The sequence below is a fragment of the Trachurus trachurus genome, assembly GCF_905171665.1.
Source record: "Trachurus trachurus genome assembly, chromosome: 3".
Classification (NCBI taxonomy): Eukaryota; Metazoa; Chordata; class Actinopteri; order Carangiformes; family Carangidae; genus Trachurus; species Trachurus trachurus.
This window is the reverse complement of record NC_139893.1, coordinates 30,521,013-30,541,812: the sequence shown is the minus strand read 5'-3', so window position 1 is coordinate 30,541,812 and position 20,800 is coordinate 30,521,013. Positions and strand designations below refer to the sequence as shown.

At 42.2% G+C, this 20,800-nt stretch overlaps 1 protein-coding gene and 1 long non-coding RNA gene across 3 annotated transcripts; one reads left to right on the top strand and one right to left on the bottom strand.

Annotated features, from left to right (window-relative positions):
• Nucleotides 1–1,065: 1,065 nt before the first annotated feature.
• On the top strand, nucleotides 1,066–20,800 carry gch1 (GTP cyclohydrolase 1). Of its 2 annotated transcripts, XR_014596241.1 has the most exons (7): nucleotides 1,066–1,522; nucleotides 11,596–11,705; nucleotides 16,654–16,709; nucleotides 18,081–18,112; nucleotides 18,211–18,295; nucleotides 19,248–20,137; nucleotides 20,477–20,800. XR_014596241.1 is itself a non-coding variant. In XM_083993774.1 (6 exons), exons 1-6 carry the CDS (start codon nucleotides 1,144–1,146, stop codon nucleotides 19,372–19,374), a joined length of 789 nt encoding a protein of 262 aa, XP_083849900.1. In that variant the 5' UTR covers nucleotides 1,066–1,143; the 3' UTR covers nucleotides 19,375–20,800. The 2 variants fall into 2 exon arrangements, 1 of the variants encoding a protein (XP_083849900.1); XM_083993774.1 differs by having other exon boundaries at nucleotides 19,248–20,800.
• On the bottom strand, nucleotides 2,592–4,698 carry LOC311002423. The gene is made up of 2 exons (XR_014596243.1): nucleotides 3,274–4,698; nucleotides 2,592–3,171 (listed from the first exon to the last, which is right to left on the bottom strand). It is a non-coding gene; the product is annotated as an uncharacterized lncRNA (long non-coding RNA).

Genomic DNA, 20,800 nt, shown 5'->3' with positions numbered 1-20,800 from the left:
TGCCCACATGCCTCTTTTGCAATGAAAGAGGAATGCAAGGATGTTCAGGTGTGGTCAGTTCAAGGTTGGATTTGGTGATATTTTATCTATTTTAGCCAGGAACTGTCTGAAATTGTCTGTGATGTGAATGAGGTCTTGTGGCCAGATCCACATAGAAGGATCCATAACCATAACCTCCTTTTTACATTTCCAAGGATTCATTTTTTATTCTCTATTTGTTGTGTTTACAGTAAAACAAATGCACTGTAAAACCAAATGTTTAGGATCTGAACACATTCTTAAACACTTATCCGTAACACTTTTCAAACGCGTCACGGTGTTTAGATTATAAACACGAGAACGTGTTTATTCGTTGGAACACTTTTTAAACACTTTTACATGTTTATTCAGGAAAATGTGTTTAGGTTTTAAACAGTTTATCCAAATGTGTTGAAATTATGTTATATTGTATTGATCTATTGATTATACTGTAAAAAAAAAAAAAAAAAATTGACTGAAAGGAAACACATGAACACCATGATTCCTTTGAGTGTGTGTTCCTCCCTTTCCTCCTCTGCTGCCACCCCCCTCCAAAAGCTGTAAACCTATAGGGGAAACACTGGAATAATGGAATAATACAGAACATTGCACTTTACAAAATAAAAACCAATTACAGTAGCCTACATGTAGCTACTGTAATTGTTTTGTATTGCAATCATAACTGTTACTTCAGTATTCTATCTTTATTACTGCACTTGTTGTAAGACTTTTTTATTTACTTGTGAAAAGGGTAAAAAAAAAAAACTTTTATTGACCACATTGTGGCACAACATGATGTTTACACCAATGTCACACACTTAAGGCACCGCAGGATATTGCTGCACCAGCTCCACATTGTGTTTCTGAAACCTCTGCTCTTTGCACAAGGCTCGTGGTCGGGATTCCCTGGAGATCTTCATCCTCATCTTCACGGTCCATGTGTGAGTCAGAGGGGGGGGGGGGTGAGCCCTCCCTCCGGGACCGGGCAGCCAATGGGAGCCCTCCCTGGATTATCCCGCTATTATAAAGCCTGGATGCTGAGGCTGCGGGAGGAGCGCCCACTTCAACTGGAAGCACCGGTGACCAACAAGTGTTCGGCCGACAGGAAAGAGACAGGACCAAGCGATGGATCACTCCAAACAGAAACCCTTCGCCTCAAACGACAAGAAAGACACCGGGGACGGCGGCTCCGCGCTCAACGGACACTTTGACGGGATGGTGAGGCGGCCGGCCGGCGGCACCGGGCGCACCGGCGCTCCCCAGGCTCCGGGCGCGGAGTCCGGCTCGCACCGAGCGGCCAGCTCGGTGATGGAGAGCTGGAAGGAGGAGCGCACCAGGAGCGTGGAGGACAACGAGATGAGCCTGCCCTCCCTGGCCGCAGCCTACACCACCATCCTGCGGGGGCTCGGGGAGGACCCGCAGAGACAGGGGCTCCTCAAAACCCCCTGGAGAGCCGCGACCGCCATGCAGTTCTTCACCAAGGGCTACCAGGAGAAAATTATAGGTGAGTTTTAAATCCTCAAAGCCGCTCAGAGGCGGCGGGGATTTGTCCAGTGGTCAACAGGTGTCAACAGGTGTGACAGAGAGGGGACAGTGGACTCCTCCGAAACTCACCTGGACCTCAGGAAACAGATGATCCTGGGTCTGAAAGTCAGACTTTACTGATCACAGGTCAGTGGAGGGAAGGACCAAAGTAACACATTACTACTACAGTTACTCAAACACAACATAGACGCTCATACTTAACTTTATGCCACGGAGTTTCACTCCTATTATGACTCCGTTGTGCTTTCTGTATTTAGTCTACAGTAAAATAAGTCACAACTTTATAAAGTTGGCATTGTTATTAATCAAACTAATCAATCACCTCGTTAAATTAGTTCCATCGTCACCACCTGCAACATGTGAATGCTTTTTGCACAGTAATTGATCAGTAATAATCAGCCAATAAATAAACAATTCAAAGTTGAGAGGGGTTACTCTGGAGCATGTTTTGTGTTTTGAGCAAGGGGAGAGTGTTGAATGCAAGACTTTCACTTTCATTTAAAGTTTATTTTTGTCAGTGCGGTTGGTTTAAACTGTAGCATTGATGATCAGGACACGTCTCAGTGCAATAAAACAAGTGAAAATTGGCTGTGCTGAGTCACATCTGCTGTCACCCAGAGATTAAACAGAGCCTTCCTCCATCCACACTGTCCCCAATGTATTTGTCGTTTGTCTTTTGTGCCAAAACTGAGGTTTGTTCAGAACCCAATGATTTCAGGTATTTGTTGCTGAGTATTATTTCTTTCTTTTCTTTTACTTTTATGCTTCTACGTTTAAGAAGTGCTGAGAGAAATATATTAGAGATATATTATAACTGACTGGAGCAGGTTTTAAACTGGTCACTGGTTCCAAATCTGCAGCGCTGTGGAGTAAAGAAAGGCTCAGTAGTTTAGTAGCTACAACATGTGCTGGAGTAGAAGTGAAAAGTAAAATGTAGGTCTATTCCGAGGCTGTGGTTCTTACGCTCCTGTTTAAAGTCGACACCAGTAAAACAAATCAAATGCAAAGCAGACACATTTTATTTTGGAGGAGTATTTTCTGTCAAATTAGACACAGGAGTGTAAGAGCATCTGAGTGCATTTATCCTGTTGCTGTTTTATACTAAGTGATTAATCAAAGAAGTGATCGCCAGATGAGTCAATAGTTGCAACAAAATTCAGACAGAAATTTTCCTCTTGTTTAGAAACTTTAGGGTCCTGACTGGTGTCAGGGGTGAAGTGTTGCAACAGGGATGAGGGGGTTAACATGCTGTTCTGATTGGGCGTCGTATAGCTCACTGGGTATAGCAGGCGCCCCATATGCAGATTCTATAATCCTCACTGCAGTGGCCCCGGTTTGATTCCCCTGGCGGCCCTTTGCTGCATGTCATCCTCCTCTCTGTCTCTCCATCTCCTGTTTCCCTCTGACTGTCCTGTCAATTAAAGGCATGAAAGCCCCAAAAAATACTTTAAAAAATAACTCATCTCTTCTTTAGATTGAAAATTGTATCTCATCGGTGTCACTGTGCATCTTCAGCTCTTCATCTCCAGCTCTGCTTCTGTTCTTGTGCGTTTCACAGTTTGGTTGTGTGTGACTGGACCGTGCAGCTCCGACCCAAAGAGCCAGGTTCTACAGGTGAAAGTCAAATAAATTAAAATTGAGCCTGTTGTTATGAGACCTCATATGAGCTGATAAATCCAGATCTCCAGCTCTTCAAAGCTGCCGATTTACCTGCGCTGGTCTTACGGTCTCATGTTTGATCCAGACAAACCGGCCGACCTGCTGCTCCAGAGCAGATTTTGCTGAATCATGTGCAATAAAAGGATGCTGGTTTTATTTGCAGAGTCATGTCCATACTGTGCAGGGCTTACAGCGCTGGGAGTGGCTGATCCGTAGTTGGAGGATCTGCCTCCTCCAGAAGTCCATCTGGAGGTAGTTTGGCTGTTGTTGGGGGGGTGTTGTGTGTTATGAAGCTCTAATGCTAAAGGAAGGAATGCAGTGTAGTGAAAGAAGAATGTGGGGGCACAAAGATGGGGGTTCGTGCGTGTTTTGGGGTCCTGGTTTGAGGTGCAGCCAGGTTTCTACCTGAGGCTCCTGTGGACTAGAGGCTGGTTGAGCTGTGGATGATACAGATAATGATGGTTTATGTGTGTTGTTCTTTAGACAGTGGCGGAGCTCAGTCTGTCTGCTGATTGGCTGCCACAGGAGCCTCCCCTTCAGCTTGTTGGAAAGCAGAAAAACATGTAGGTTCGGACTGAGGCTGGAAGTCTGGAGAGTAATAAAGTGTTTGATCAGTGTGCTCACGTGTGTGTGTGTGTGTGTGTGTGTGTGTGTGTGTGTGTGTGTGTGTGTGTGTGTGTGTGTGTGTGTCAGGTCATGGGTTCAGCTTTCATCACAACATGAGCCTAAAATCCTCTTGTTGTCCAGCACATGACCAACAAAACAGTAACGAGGAAAGTTATAAAGAGATTTAACAGGAATCTTGAGCTTTTACATGGGGCCAATTAAAGAAATGAGAATGAGAATGTCATTCAGTTCATTTTCCGTCTTTAATTAATGAGAATTATTTAAATTAGAGCTGCTGTATAGAACTAGAGACAATTTCCACTATCAGCAGCTCTGTCAATCATCTATGAAATACCAGGGAGTTTCAACAGGTCACAGTTTAAACCCAAAGGTTTTAGTCAATCCCCAGGATCTGGTGATTGACTAATTTTTATTTAAGTTGTTAGAAGTTAGAGTTTAACACATGTTGAACACAACTAGAAACATTGGAGGAATTAACCTTCGGGCCTGAAAAACCAAGCCAACACAGAAGAACCAAAAACTGCAGTTCCTTTGTTGACCAGTGTGTGTGTGTCCAACAGTGAGTCAGTCTCCATAGTTAAAAAACAGTTTTGGTTTCGGGGTGTGAAATTTTATGTAAATCATTTTTTTGAGTAAGATTTAGAGTCTCAGGTCGTCCTCTTTGCTCATGTGTGGATGAGCGGGGGCAGTCAGGGGGCGGAGTCAGGCACTGCTGAGATGGTGATGGCAGTCCAGCTCACTCCGAGCTTCACAGCCATATCATTTGACTTTTGTTTTCAAGTTCATGTCTTTGAGAACTAAACCACATTAGGCTGTTGGATGGAAAAAAGTTGGTGCTGGGAACGGTTTGATCTGGGTTCGATTCCATCGATTGTGTGTGTGTGTGTGTGTGTGTGTGTGTGTGTGTGTGTGTGTGTGTGTGTGTGTGTGTGTGTGTGTGTGTGTGTGTGTGTGTGTGTGTGTGTGTGTGTGTGTGTGTGTGTGTGTGTGTCTGTATGTTGGTCCTGTGATAGACTGACCTGTCCAGGGTGTACCCCACCCTCGCCCTTTGTCAGCTCGGACTGGCTCCAGCCAAGGCCTGCACATATATGCAGTATAGACAATGGATGGGTGGATAATTAGCTGATAAATTAATTCTGAAATAAACGTCTGATGTCTATATCAGTGTCATCTGAGAGAAATGACTCAAAATTGTCAGAGTAAGACACAAGTTGTAATGAACCACATTGATATAGCTACAGCATAGTTACAATAAATTAGCCTAGACCTATACATACTTATCAGAATCACAATCAGAAATACTTTATTAGGTCTATTAATCAGTAGGAAATCATGAAAATAAAATAGTTTTGCCTATTTATGCATTCACACAAAAACATCCAATCACATTGATTTCCAGTGGTTTTAGCAACAACATTAACGTGACATTTCCCAGAACAATGGCCAACACCTGTTTGAAGGACTGACAGCTGATCACCAGATGATTGTGTGGTTGCCTGGCAACTGCAACAACAACAAAAAAAACCTATTGTCGCCTCCAACCAAAAGACAGCACCGGATTCAAGTCACTCAACGTCCTTTAACATCAACTCAGACACAATTTCCTGAGACTCAGCAGGTCTGAAAACATCATGAAGACTGAACATTATGGGATGTGAAGTGGGAAAACAAACGTGCATGTGTGTATTTAAAGGCAGGGGTGACTCATGACTACATGCCCAGGGTTAAGACTATGTAGGCTATAGGATGTGTGTGTGTGTATGGCTACTTGTATAGCTGTACATGTGAGGACCCGTTTGAGTTTTAAACCATCAGAGTGGGGACATTTTGGCTGCTACTTTCTCAGACCCCTTCCAAGGGCTGTTTAAGGGTCAAGACTTTATAACTTTCAACCGTTTATTAGCGGTCAAGCGTGTGTATGTGCGGTGCGACTGACGACCGACACAAGAGAGACGGCTGACTGGCAGAGATGAGAGATGGTCAAACACTGTTTAATTTAATTTAATTTTTTTTCTGTGAGAGACTGTGGCGAGCCGCCACAGTGTCGTCAATTAATGGGAAACACTGTCATCATCACACACATCTGAACAATAAATGAAAACCATGTTTACTTGGTCATTCACTGCATTGTTTCCTGTTTTGTTCAGAACATTTCAACATGTGGCCTCTTCGTTATGTGTGTGTGTGTGTGTGTGTGTGTGTGTGTGTGTGTGTGTGTGTGTGTGTGTGTGTGTGTGTGTGTGTGTGTGTGTGTGTGTGTGTGTGTGTGTGTGTGTGTGTGTGTGTGTGTGTGTGTGTGTTTTATTCTTCATTCACACCCACCCACCCACACACAGAAAAGGAAGCACAATTGAATGTAGAGCTGATGATGAGCGACACTGTCATTACCCAACACTCAGGGTTTCAAGCCGGCCCTTCTCGCCAGCTGCCCTTTATTTAGTTAAGGTTGATTTAACATTATTTTCCTGCAGGGTGTGTGTGTGTGTGTAGCCTATGTATGTAGGAAACATTGCCACAACACAGGAAGACAAACATGATGAACTCAGGCGATCAGACAGGTCAGAGCCTTAATTCACTCACATCTCAATACACAATCATGATATACGTACATATTTTCGTATTGGGTGTGACTGACTCTTGCCATGTCATTATCTCTGAAGTCCGTCATGAATAAAGATCCATAAATCTGCAGTGAAATCACAGATAAAAGACACTCCTTATAACTGCAGTGCAGAATTTGTTTGAGAATCATCACCGTTGTTCAGTTTTTATCAATATAAAAATAATCCAGTGGCAGCCGTCTGTACATGGGTCAATGATGTGATGCAACCCTATGTCAAGTGGTGTAAATGACAAAAAATCTATATAATTTGTCACATTATTGAGTTAAAAAAGCAGTGGTTTAAGGATATGTCCTGCCCAGTGTTACTAAAATGTATTAAAATTCAAATATAGAAATACAGAAAACAATCTATTTCAATTTAATGTTTTCAGAATAAGTATACTTTTATATCTACACAAAAATACACTGTGGGTAGATATATATATATATATATCAATATATATATCAATATATATATCAATATATATATATATATATATATATATATATATATATATATATATATATATATATATATATATATATATATATATATCAATATATATATATATATATATAATATTTCATATCATTCTTTTGCGGGTACACCATTTGACATTTTCTGGGGCATACCGTACGACTTTTGTTAAAAAATAGTTAATGTCATTTCAAATAAAACCAGCATTAAAACAAAATTTACATTTTACCAAATCTGATGCAACATTTACTCATTTTTATTTATAAAAACATTTCTTTTGTTTGTCATACACAGCATAAGGGACATATACATTTAATGACTTAAATTAGAACAAACTTATAAGTTTGTTCTAATGTAAAGGCAGGGCTCACGTTTCATACAGTCTCATATGTTGCGTTTTCACATCATGAATTAGTACGAACATTAAAACACAAACTTTGCTTCTGATTAAAAAACTTTCAGAACAGGATTACTGCTTTATTACAGCGTCGACCTGAAGGCAAACTGCATCCAGGATCGGATCTATTCTTCTTGTTAATAAGGTCTAGGAACAAAAGTTTGTCCAGGAGCTGTAGTGGAGATCCAACAAATAGACCTCAGACAGATGTGCAGAGGTGGAAATGTCCTGTAGTGCCCCTGATAACACAACAAAAGATCTTTCACCTCTAATATTGATCATCAGCGGTTGTTATGAAACTTTGTTCAGTCTTTCATGTTCCCCAGAAGATGAATCCTGCTGCCTTTTGATGCTCTGCCCTGTAGCGCCACCAGCAGGTCAAAGTGTCGGCTATATGTGCCTAGAGAAACATCTTTGGCACAACAGTTGGTGACAGTCAAGAGTCCAACTTGGTGATTTGACTTGATTACATGTGATGTTCATATCAGATGTGGTTTTAGCACTGTCGATGTAAATGTCACAGCTGCTCTGACTGTGGACTCTTGATCTCCACGTTCTCAACGACACTAAAACTACGGCAGAAACAAGTTTGTGCTTCTGTGTCCTGAGGGAATAAAAATCCTGGCGTTGTGTCATACCGACATGTCAGAGCATATCTGCGTAAATCTTTCTTCTCCGCCTCGTATAATGCTCACTGTGTTTGTCCTCTGAGGATCAGTTGGTGGCAACCAGAACGGGTTCTGGACAAGTTTCATCCTTTTGCTGCTCTAGATGTTTATCCCTTCAATAACCTATAATATGAGGAATTGGCCTGACCATGAAATAAAGCTAAAGTTTGTTACGTGTTCGATGAGAGCAGGGTTTGACTGGGATCAGCCCTTTAATTCGGTAGGATAAAACCCTGTTTGTTGATAAAACAGTTAAAAGACTTAGTATAGATTTGATCCCTATATTCACAGAGGTGGAATCTTATCCAAATCGCAAAATACATAAATCAGGACGTATTTATAATCTCAACTCTATTTAGTGTAATTGACATCACTTGTATATGGCAGAAACAACAAGAGAACGGATGCTATTGATCTGATCTGATGTGACTGTGTGTGGTCTGTTGCTGTCAGTCTACACACTCTCCCTATGTGGTTTTGTGTCAGGACTGAGTGTCGGCAGAGTCCAGAGTGTAGCGACGGCGTTCCTGACTGACCGGTCCTCCTGGAGAACATGTATTCAGCTGCAACTGGGCTTTTTGTCCGACTCCCCATGTGTTTTGACTTGTATGTAAACACAGAGCTGCAGTATCTCTTGATTGCTGGTTAACGGATCAGTGAATTTGATTGATCCGTCAACTCGTATCATTCTTTCTTTGCTATGTTTTCAGTTCATTTCAACTGTTCAAGGCCAGAAACAGGTTTGTCCCGGTGTTCTTGATGTGCTGGCTGCTGATGGATGACGGCCAACATCCGCGTTGTTTACTGGTTGTGCTGCATCCACACAGACACCTGACTGGTCTCTGGTCTGTGGTGTTAGAAAGACTGTTTCTCAAACATAAACAGTGACTTACTTTAAGCCAACGACGTTAGACACCTCACCCCCAGACTACCTTAGAACCAAGACCAACCCCAACCCTAACAAAAAGTCTTGATTTACCCAGAATTCATTGTACCACAGTCCGCCTTTGTGCATGAATTCAGCCTCAGTCTTTGTGAACTCTGACTGTTGGTTATATTGAAAACCAAATCAGACATAATGGTTGCTGGATTACAATATGACTTAAAATTGTCACGACGACGGACGCCATGACTTTGTAGCTCAGTCTTCGACATAATCAGACAAACAAAAAGAGGCTTAAAGAACATCTGAATGTTTTCAAACTGCTGCCACTGCTGCACACACACACGCACACACACACACACACACACACACACACACACACACACACACACACACACACACACACACACACACACACACACACACACACAGTCATACAATAAACAGCAGAGACTGAAGCAACAAGTCGGGTTGTTCTCTGTTGTCTCTCTGACCTCGCCCAGCCCCCTCCCTCCCCCACCTTTCCATCCTAGCAGATAGCGAGTCAGGAAATTAAAAAGTGCGGCGGTGAGAGCTAGAGGCGTCTGCATCGTCACAAACAGATAAAGCAGTTTATTGAACCCCCGGCAACCGAAAAATGCAATAAGGCAACAACAGGAAGCAGCGTATGGAGGCAGAGCTATAATTAGACGTTGGTGTTTGCTGGAGAGCAACAGTGGAGTCCACGACAAAGAGACCGGAGCAGTGAACCTGTGACACTGCAGTGGGTGGGCAGAGGAAGTGATGGTTTTAATACACATGACAAAAATCCAGACATAAACACTGGAAATGGGCATAAAAGAACAATCTGCAGTACATAAACAAATATTGTATCTGTATACATTTTTTATATCTATATAGTAAATAAACAGCTTCCTACTTTATCTAGCAGAGATTGAGACAAACTGGATTCAAAAATAAACACTGTAATTGGTCAGTGAATTTATATAATAAATCGGCCGACGAGATTCATACAAAAGTAAATTCTGAGCAGATGAAAAAAATGATGTAGAATTTAGCAGGAACATATTCAACTAGAAAATTTCCTCTCGGGAAATTTTGAATGGGCCGCGGGGCTACTGCCGGTTGTGCCATCTCTGTCAACATGGGAATCAAACCCACGATCTTAAGGTCAAGACAGAGCTGATCAGACAGACACATGATCATCTTTCTATAAGCACTGATATGGAGGAGCTGTAATCACATTAGGTTAACTGTGTGTGTGTGTGTGTGTGTGTGTGTGTGTGTGTGTGTGTGTGTGTGTGTGTGTGTGTGTGTGTGTGTGTGTGTGTGTGTGTGTGTGTGTGTGTGTGTGTGTAACTGTAATCACATGAAGCTGGCTCTAGAGTCTGTGTGTGTGTGTGTGACTGACTTGTCACATAGTTAGTTAGTAGCTGCATCCTGTGTCAGTCTGATTTAGCTGTGTCTGTGTTTATAAACATTTAAACGAGCGCCAGGTGGATTGTTTATGAAGTTAACGAGCTCTGGCCTGAGGATCAAAGAGGTTACCACGGCGATAGGGGCCCCCGCAGGCTGAGACAGACAGAAACGTGGAGAAAAAGAGCCATTTTCTGCCTCTGCACCGGTCTCACAATTAGGCCTAGCATGACAAAACAGTAACTCCTATCAGAACAAAACACAGATCAACGTTGCTCTAAGGACTTACTGAAAATTTTGGTACGATTTGGTGTTTCTACAGTAAATATTTTGGCGACGCTGGCAGTTTTAAAACATCAGGCCGTTCTGCTTCTCTCAGAAAATATTTGTATTGGAGTCAATGAGGAGCAGAGACAGACGTGGCCGCACTTAGAGGCTCAGAGTTTAAATTCTCTAAGTCTCTCTGATATTTTGAGCAGATGATAAGAGAGATAACAAGTTTGTCTTACAAATTCTGAAAAAATTATGTGTGTAGAGTGTAAATTGTGGCCGGGCCGAGTTTGGAAAGAGAAAAAATCTGGAGTTTTTCTGGCATCTCTCCCACTCTAACCGATGATGTCACGCACTCTGACACGAACATTCCGTGCAATACACACCCATTATAATCTCATAATTTCTCCAAAAATGATCATGGTCATTGATCAGGGATTGATCAAAAACTATATGACCCATCAAAACGTGGAGTAATACGACAATACACAAGACTTGTGTCTACTGTTTAAAGTTTAAATGAAGTCTCTAGGTGAAAGTATGCCTGAGCAGTAGACGTTTGTTAAACTCCAATGATTGGTCTTTTTCGCTCTTTTTTTTTCGCCCGTCCCATTGATTTCAATGCAAAATTTTGCGCAGTTTTTCGCGACTTACGTCGCGAAAAATTCGTAAACTGTTGAAAAAAGTAATAGCATAGCGATCCCGATGAAGACGCACGTTTTGATATATAATATGTCCTGCAACTCGAAGAGTTGCAGGACTAGTCGCGAATCGAAAAAGCGTCCGGAAGATGAAAAATAATAAAAACTAGGAAAAAATCCACACAATAACAGTAGTGCCCGGGCTTCGCCCGGGCACTGGTCCCTGCAGCTATTTCATAGCTGTTGGGACCAGTGCCCGGTGCGATTGCCCGCGGCCCTAATAAGAAAGTAAAAGTGGTAGATTAAAAGTATATGTATAATGCTAAAATCTTGTTCCTTTTGTTGTTGTTTTTTCATTTTTTCATTTCATCTCCTCCATTTCTCCCTGCAGATGTGCTGAACGATGCCATCTTTGACGAAGACCATGACGAGATGGTGATCGTCAAAGACATCGACATGTTCTCCATGTGTGAGCATCACCTGGTGCCCATCTTCGGCAGGGTGAGAGGACACACACACATACACACACACACACACACACACACACACACAATAGAAATAAATGGAACATTTAAGGAAATATTTTTTTTTTCTGTCTTTTCTGTCATGAACTGTCACTGAACTCCTGTGGACTCTGGGTTAATTTGCATGATTAATGTAAAAATGAATAATGAATTTGCACAAATGCACGGTGCAACACACCACAACTCGGTATTCACTAGCAAGGACCACGCCACAACAATGTGCCATTATGGGATGGAATGTTGAGGATGAATGAATAATATTGTACAGAGTGGAAAAGGTGAGGGAAGGTTGATGTCGGCGCGTCTGGTCTGGGAGGATGAACTGGAGACCGGCGGAGGGAGACTTAGAGTGGGGGTTCTGTCTCGGCGTTGTTCCGTCCGAGCTGGATTCATGCCCCCCAGACGATGCCTTGGAGCGGAGGAGATCTGAAAGGGAATGCTCTAGTTAAGAAGAGGGGGATGGAGGAAGGGAGGAAAGGATGGAGGGCTGAGATGGAGGGATGAGAGTGAGGATGATCCGGGAGAAGCCATGAGGCGCTTAGACGAGGGGAAGAAGGGAGGATGGGTCGAGAAATCGAGGCAAGCAGAGGAAGGAACGGGTTGACTGGGTATTTGTAGGCTTGACCAGTGATTAGAGGTGTGGTTGAGGCGTGGCTCTGCTCCGAACTTAAGTTAACTCGATAACTTCCATTTAATGCTGCCCCTTAAACTAAATACAAAATAACCTGGCTCATATGGGAGAAGCAGATCTTCCTACATCTGAGCTGCCTGGGTCCTCTCCATGCAGGGTCACAACAACCAGGGTCTGAACTTCTCTACAGCACAAATGTTGCTGCACAAAACCAGAAGAGAAGAGAGCAGCAGAGCTCAGTGCTTCAGGCTTGTTTCATTGTTTTACCAGGTCGGTCTTCTGTGATTTACGTTTCTCCAGACTCAGAGTTTCAGTGACGTCTCGTGTCTCATCTGATCTAAATGTTACTTATTTGACATGTTTTATGTTCTCATGCAACTTTGAAACAGAGATCGTCAGCTTCCTGTCGACTGTCAGAGACTAGAAACTCTGTGACAGTCTGTGGAAGCGTTCTTTGTGCGGTCTTTGAGCGGACTTCGGGTTTAGTCCCGAGCTGCAGAGGAAGCTGCAGAGGTTCATAATTGAATAGGAGAAATGGTAAAAACATGGTAAGAGATGTGTATCTGTCTCTGTCGTTTATCTGGAGGCCACGGGTCTGAACAGCAGAGACAGAGAACATGAGAAACAATCAGATTAGCTGAGATCTGTTTATCCCACGTTTGCTTTGGCCCCCTCCTCCTCCTCCTCCTCCTCCTAGTGCTGCTGCTGCTGCTGCTTTGACATCATTACTCTCCACTAAAGCCAGATTGGCCTCTTCCCTCTTTCTGTCCTCCCTCTCTCTCTCTCTCTCTGTCTGCCTCCCTTTATCCCTCCATCTTCGCCTGCAGGTGCACGTCGTTTAAGACAATCAGAGCTGGCAGCTGATTCTTTTCCACCAGTGTAAATGGGCTCTGATGACAGCAGCAACTCACACAAACACTCACCGCACCTCCCCTGTGTGTGTGTGTGTGTGTGTGTGTGTGTGTGTGTGTGTCCATCAGGTGGCTATTCATGCTCATGAACCTCTTCCCCCTCCCCTCATGTTGCCTCTTATGCAGCTTCTCTCATCTGTCTGTTCTGTCTCTCAGTGACTCACCACACTCACACACCCCTCCTCCTCCTCCTCCTCTTCCCCCTCTTCCTCTTCCTCCTCGACCCGTTGCTTGATAAACTCCTTCAATATCAGCTGACAGGAGCAGTTTATTGCATTGTGTCATATCTGTCACCCGGTTTCACATTCAGTCATAAAATCTCTCCTCAACCCTCAGTGACATGTCACCTGTTGAAGCAGCTCAGTGAAACACAGCGTTACAAGTTACAGAGAGAAGGTCGGCTTGTTTTGATGATTGAGACCTTCGTTTCATGTTTGCTTAAATTTTAGATATGAATGATAATCATGGCCTGAAGTTTTCGGCTCCACTGGACATGCCTTACTTTTGTATAATTTGTAGAGACGAAAAAAGCACAAGGCTTACTTCAGGCACTCACGCGCAGGAGACAAGGTGATGCGTAAAAAGCCTTTAATTAATCAGGGCATGGATACAAAAGAACGCCGACCGGTTTCGACCGACACGGTCTTCTTCAGGGCGTGGATCAAGGACCGTGTCGGTCGAAACCGGTCGGCGTTCTTTTGTATCCATGCCCTGATTAATTAAAAAATATTTTTATTTATTGATTCTCTCCATGCTCTCCAAGTCTCAGCCATTAGATGAAGTCAAATGTTGGTTTGTTTACCCACCTGTCACTTGTGCAAAACTTTTAGTCCTTAATAAAGTGTAAAAGGGTGAGTTCTGTAATCAGAGTCAAAGTCAAAGTCAAAATCTTTATTTGCCATTTGTGCATACACACATAGGAATTTTTGTACGGTTGTTCCAGGTCAGGTGGAGAAACAAAAAAGAACACACAAGGACATACAAGACACAACGAAAAACGTCTAAGGAATTAGCTGTAAAGACCAAAACAGTTTTGTACCAGGCTGTCAACATGTGTATTTCTGCTGTTAAGTTGGACATTTTAACATGGGAGTCTCTGGGGATTTACGCACTGTTGGAGACACAGTCTGGTGGTCTGTAGAGGAACTGCAGCTATCAGTTCTTCAGTGTTGAATATACCTGACGCTGGAAAATACAGAATCTATAATAAACCAACACTTTATGTACTCTTTTATATTTTTTTGCCACAAGATGGCAGAAGATTGACACCTTACAAAGCCGCAAAGAACAACTATGGCTGGGCCATATGACCTCAAATCCCTTTCGTGATTAATTAAACATTTTACCTCAATTACAATCTACAGTATGACCATTTATTTTGTTTTGTATTATTGGTCTCATAGTTAGCTGACAAGTTTGTACTAGAGATATCAAATAAAAATCAAATTAATCTCAGAGATCAATAAAAGTTCAGTTTTTGTTTAAAAGTGGCTTTGTGCTTTGTGGCTTTGTGCTCTCGCACCTGATGCTGCCATAGCATTTCTGTGAAATATGCTCACATATTAAAACTGGAATATTGTTTGTAATGAAAAGAGAGCTATTTTTTATTGTCAAAGGAAACACACAGAGAGATGAACTATGAAAAACATCACATTAGTTTTATCAAAAGCAAAAAGGTAGAAAATCAGTGCACTTGGTAATGTTTGATTTTTGGCGTTGTCTTCATTCAAGCTAAAAACGTGCCCAGATAATGGGCATACTGTAGTATTTTTATTAAGTACAAGCTGCTCAAGTTGCTCAGTTGGCTCAGTGATGTGAAGTGGTGTTTGTTTCCACTCTGCTTTTAGCTCTGGTTTGGTCTCCACCAGCTCCTGATAACAATCTGAGACTGTTTCTTCATCATGACCTTCTAATGTGTGAAGGTAGTTGATGAACCAAACAGTGACTGACTGTGTTGTAAAACCACAATTATAAACTTTAAGTTCTCACCTTGATGATTCCACTCATCCTTCTCCTCCATCTTTTTCTTCTCCCTCATTTTTTTGGTCTGGCTCCATCGTCCCTGGCAGCATGTGCCAGTAAATGTGAATTACACGAGCAGATAAGTGAAGAAGCAACTGTCACACTCACTCTGTTTGATGTCGATATATCAGGCTGCTGCAGCAGAGATGGAGGGGAAAAAAAGAATTGGAGGAAAAAGAGATATTTGCACGCTTGTTGCTGCTGCCCTTTCTCTCGTCTTGTCAACAAATTGCATTTGACATTTGAGTGGAGTGTACATAAGTGTGTGTGTGTGTGTGTGTGTGTGTGTGTGTGTGTGTGTGTGTGTGTGTGTGTGTGTGTGTGTGTGTGTGTGTGTGTGTGTGTGTGTGTGTGTGTGTGAGAGAGAGAGAGAGAGAGAGAGAGAATTAGAGCCGCAGTGATTCTCCAACTGACTCTGTCTCGTTCTCCTCTCGTCTGCTGCTCATCCACCTGCTCTGCTCGTCTTTTTTGATTCCTATTGTTTGTGTTGTACTAAAACTTGTGTGGCCTTTTACTCGTCCTCATGAGGATCTAGTGCCTTGTATAGCTGTGACTGTGTAGGTTTGTACACCACCTCCACTAGCCTTAAAATGACCACATGACTCCACTACTTTCATTTGACATCTCAAAGTTGGGGTTTCCTTATGGTTTAAATCTACATACAGTTTAAAGGGAGATGTGTAGATGTCCATGTGTAGTGTGTTTAAAGATCAGGTCTAGGCTCTATATTCATCCTGTGAAAGTATCAAAGTCTCAGTCCACAGAGAAATGCACACAGCCTTGAAACCAGCTGTCAGGACTTCTGTAACTTTGTGATGTCACAACAAAGCGGTCATCGCCCCGCCCACCTGGACCCACCATCCAACACTTGAAGGATTTTGTTGCTCTAAGTGTTTTACCTGACATCGGCTCTGTTTTTCCTGTACCACTGGAGAAACAGTGAGCCAATCAGAGAAGAGCCTCGGAGCCTCCTCTCCTCTGATTGGCTGATACTGACCTGTTGCTACTAGAGCTTCAAAGGGAAGCTGAGAGAAGGGATGTACAACTACACTGAGATGGTTTTTATATCTGCTTATGGATCAACACGTATTACATAAAGTGTAAAATATGGATTCTAAATAAGAAATTACTACATTTACAATAAAATTGCATTTATTTAAAAACACTTAAAAGGGCAGCACATCCCAAATTTTCAAATTAAAAAGGGCAAAATGCACACGTTCCACTCATTTAACAGGTTCACATCACTACAGATAACAATGTTTGAAACTCATAGGTTAACTACAGCAAAATATAAATAAATACCTTTTTTTTTTTTAATCAATTACCAAATAGTTTACCTTGAGTTTTCCTCTGTGCAGGTTCACATTGGCTACCTCCCCAACAAGAGAGTTCTGGGCCTTAGTAAGCTGGCCAGGTGAGTAAATTTACTCTAATATGATGCGCGCGCGTGTGTGTATGTGTGTGTGTTTAAGCTGATTATTAAAACGTGTGTTTGTGTGTGTACTAGTGTAGAATCTGATCCCACTGACCCCAATACCCTCAGGCTTAACGCACTAACACCCCTTACTAACCGGGTACTGGACACACACTGTGACACCGAGAGATGAGACCGGATGTACCATTCACATCGTTAAAGGTAGAGCAGTAGAGCCTGGAAAAAAACGGTTCGAGCAGGCTACAATTTGAAAAGACACAATTCAAAAGTCCCAGCCCCTTCCTTCAGACTTCCAGAGAGCACAGGAACACGCAATGCTTGTTCTTTTCTGCCATAACATTGCTGCAACTGTCCCATTTAATTTAGCACGCTAGCATAAGCTCAGCCTCTGGTGTCGTCATTTTCATATAAATCATTGAAGACTCTTAGCATTCGCACAAATAGTGCATGAAGAGGGTGGCAATTTGATAGATGCATCATGATCCAATGAATTTGTTTGTGGTGTTCAAAGGTACTGGATGGCGTTTTTACAGGATTGTCCATTCCAAAGGCGACTGCCTTTTTAAATTTTTTGTGAAAAAGCATTTAATTAATTGATTGCAATCGGGGTGCGAAGAGGATCTCAAGCAATAGGTCCATTGTCTGTTCTCTTTACAGCATCAAGGGACTAGAATACCGGCCTTGCTGCTGTTGTATCCTTCCGCTATTAGACATTTAATTAGCATTAGAGTTAATGCCTGAATGTGACAGGCGTGAAATTTTGTGACCTTGACCTTTGACCTTAGACCACCAAGTTGCATTCAGCTCACCTTTGAGTACAATATGTGCCAACTCATGGTGTTACTGAGATTCATGATCATGAGAGTGGGACCGTTGGATGGACGCGCAAGACTCTGGTCCCAGCTATCACCATAGAAACAGTATCAGTGACATTTTCTTCCAGGTGAACAAGGTCAAATTTGTCCAAAGTGGTTTTACTCACAGAGAAGAGCAACAGGTGAAAGGCTGAAGGCCAGATGCCTCCTGAAGATCTGTTGGGTTTTCCCTCTGTTGCCTCAGTCAAACGACCTCAGGCACATGAGCTGACATTTAAGAAACCGTAGAGGTCAAAGAGGTCATAGAGGTCAGTCACCTCCTTGTTCCTCAGGATGGTGCTGAAATACAGAGAATACTAAATTATTTTAGTTAGTATTTACTACCCCTTACTCTTAATACTTGTTCCGGTTAGATAGTTGGTTAACATTTTTTTGTTTAGTTTTTTTTGTCAAGTTGTGTAGTGTTGTGTTTTTTTTTACAGTGTCATATTTGTGTTTTCTGAGGCGTCTCCTTTCTTCTCTCCTTCCTCCTCAGGATTGTTGAAATCTACAGCCGTCGACTACAAGGTACCGAGGACTCGTCCTCTTCTTCTTCAGTGTTTTCATCTTCCTGTTGTTTGTTGTGTCTGAAGCTGCTTCATGATCATGTGTCTGTTCGTCCACAGTCCAGGAGCGGTTGACCAAACAGATCGCCGTGGCGATCACTGAGGCCCTGCAGCCCACGGGAGTCGGCGTTGTCATTGAGGCAACGTACGTAATCTCCTCATCTCCTTTACTTTCACTTAATCCATCATTTTCTTTCTGCTTTCCTTCACATTCTTCATTTTATTTTATTTTTTACCACTGATCTTGAATCCCTACATTTCCTTTCTGTTACTTTTCGTTCTCTTTTTCTTCCACACTCCTTCATTCTTCCATTTTATTTCACTTACCCCTTGTCATTACTTTCATTACCATCAGCTCATTTTCAGTCTTTTCTCCCCCTTTTATTTATGCTCTTACTTTTTCTTTACTCCACTTTGCTCTTATTCTCATTCCTTTTATCTCTCTTCAGTTTCTTCCACTTATTTTACTGACTTCATTTCATTTTCTTTCATTTAGTTTGACCTCATTTCCATTAGATTCACTTAACCCATCACATTCATTGTCTTCCAATTTTCTCTCACCCCATCCTCCCATTTTATGGCCCACATTTTATTTATGTTGCCCCTTCTTCACTCTTTTCATTTCATCTTATTTACATCACCTTTGTTCTATTACTATTTTCTTTCATTTACATACTATTGCTTCCCTGCTTTTCTTTCACAACTTCCTTTTTCAATTCTGATTTGTTTTTCCATTAATTTCATTATCCAACACTTCACTCTTTTCCTTCATCTCATCTTTCATTCGTTTTTTTTTACATTCCCTTCTCCTGTTTTATCCTTTTTATTTATTTATTTTATCTGTTTTTTATCACATTCAACTCTACTTCATCTCATTCCTTCTTTTCTGTTAGAGCTCCTCCTTTTCCACACTTTTTTCTTCTGCCTCTGGTCCATTACTTTCATCTTATTGGCATCCAATTACCTGTTATTAACTCTTATTATTACTGTTATTACATGTTTGTTTCTTCTCTTTACATTTCCTTCCTCTATCCACTTCTTCTCCTTCACTTCACCTCCTTGTCGTTCACTCTCCTCCCTCTCTTTTCCCTCCACAGTCACATGTGTATGGTGATGCGCGGCGTTCAGAAGATGAACAGTAAAACCGTCACCAGCACCATGCTGGGAGTTTTCAGGGAAGATCCAAAAACCCGCGACGAGTTTCTGACGCTGATAAGGAGTTGAGGACGAAGCTCTGCCTCATATTACTTCACCTCCTCTTCCTCCTCCTGTTGCCTGGGGTGACCTCCACCTGCACGGACCAACCGTTGTGCTAAATGTGTGTGAGTGAGTGTGTGTGTATGTGACTGTGTGTCCATCTCAGCAGAGGCGATGACAGAGTGTTTTCTGTGTCTCCACCATTTTTAAAGGTGAGCTAAGGTGAAGTGTTGCGTCCTGTAGGGGCCGAGTTCATCCACGGCCACTGACTGACATGTTGTTGTTTACTTTCAGACTTGACAGACTTTAGCCCTTTCATCCGCGCATGTTTTCTGTGCTTGTTAATCATATATCAGTCACTAGCCTCGAAAGACACAGGAAGAGTTTACAGAGAAAAATCCTGGCTCATTCACACAGGAAGTCTGTCAGAGGACGCAGGACGCAAACATGTATCCACTATTTTTCACTGAAACAATTTCTTTCAATCAAAAGTGGCTGAAACTCACTGGAAATTGTTGAATTGTTGAATCTCTGACTGAAACACAACCAATTAAAAGTCACTTTCAAGCCACTAGTAGGGAAACATCAGTGACCGTCTCACACCAAAGTGAAAGTAAAAGTTTTTCTACTGGCAGGACATTAGGAAGCTCCACTCGCCACTCAGCCAGCTGACCAATGGTGCGACCTTTTAGTGAAATACGTAATTGTATGACCTGCAGTCATTTGAATGAGAATAGGCTGTCGTTCAGGAGGTGCTCCTAGCCTAAATCTCACTCTGCTCTGTGTGTGAGTGACGAGCAGGTGCAACTTTGAGCTCGTTAAAAGAATAGTTCACCCAAAATTCAAATTTCACTCATTATCTACTCACCCTCATGTCGACTAAGGGCTGGGAGAAGTTTCAGAGTTATCCATGGCTTCTCTGAGTTACAGGGGGTCTCGGCGTAGCACTGCATGTCCATATAACAATTGCAAATGGATACCACTTTTCTTCGTAACAAAAAGACACACCAAAAAACATCCAAATACCTCCATGCTGTAACTCAGACAAGGCACGGAGGACTCTGAAACTTCTCCCAGCCCTTAGTCGACATGGGGGTGAGCAGATAATGAGTGAAATTTCAATTTTGAGTGAACTATCCCTTTAACTTCAGAGTGAGACAGGACGCAGCCGATTAACAGACTCACTGATCTCTGACATGTGTATCAAGTCTGTTAATAGTTGAGTGGTTCGGTAACAGAACTACTAACTCCAAGGTTGCAGGTTTGAATCTCACCTCAACAAATTTGTTAGTGAATCATTCCCTCAAACTTCTGATTTGATTCAACTTAAAAAAAAAAAACACACAAAACTTTCTACCATTCAGCTATCATTCCACAGTCTTTCTTTACTTCAGGAAGTTGTGGATTTGATTCCTGCCTTGGACATATTTGTTACATGTCAAATAGCTTTGAT

What these genes read in the sequence shown, in the direction of transcription:
- gch1 (XM_083993774.1), top strand. Translation starts at nt 1,144, where the DNA reads ATGGATCACTCCAAACAGAAACCCTTCGCCTCAAACGACAAGAAAGAC. An exon ending in CTACCAGGAGAAAATTATAG is followed by an intron (nt 1,523 to 11,595) that starts GTGAGTTTTAAA and finishes TTCTCCCTGCAG; the next exon opens with ATGTGCTGAACGATGCCATC. An exon ending in TGGTGCCCATCTTCGGCAGG is followed by an intron (nt 11,706 to 16,653) that starts GTGAGAGGACAC and finishes TCCTCTGTGCAG; the next exon opens with GTTCACATTGGCTACCTCCC.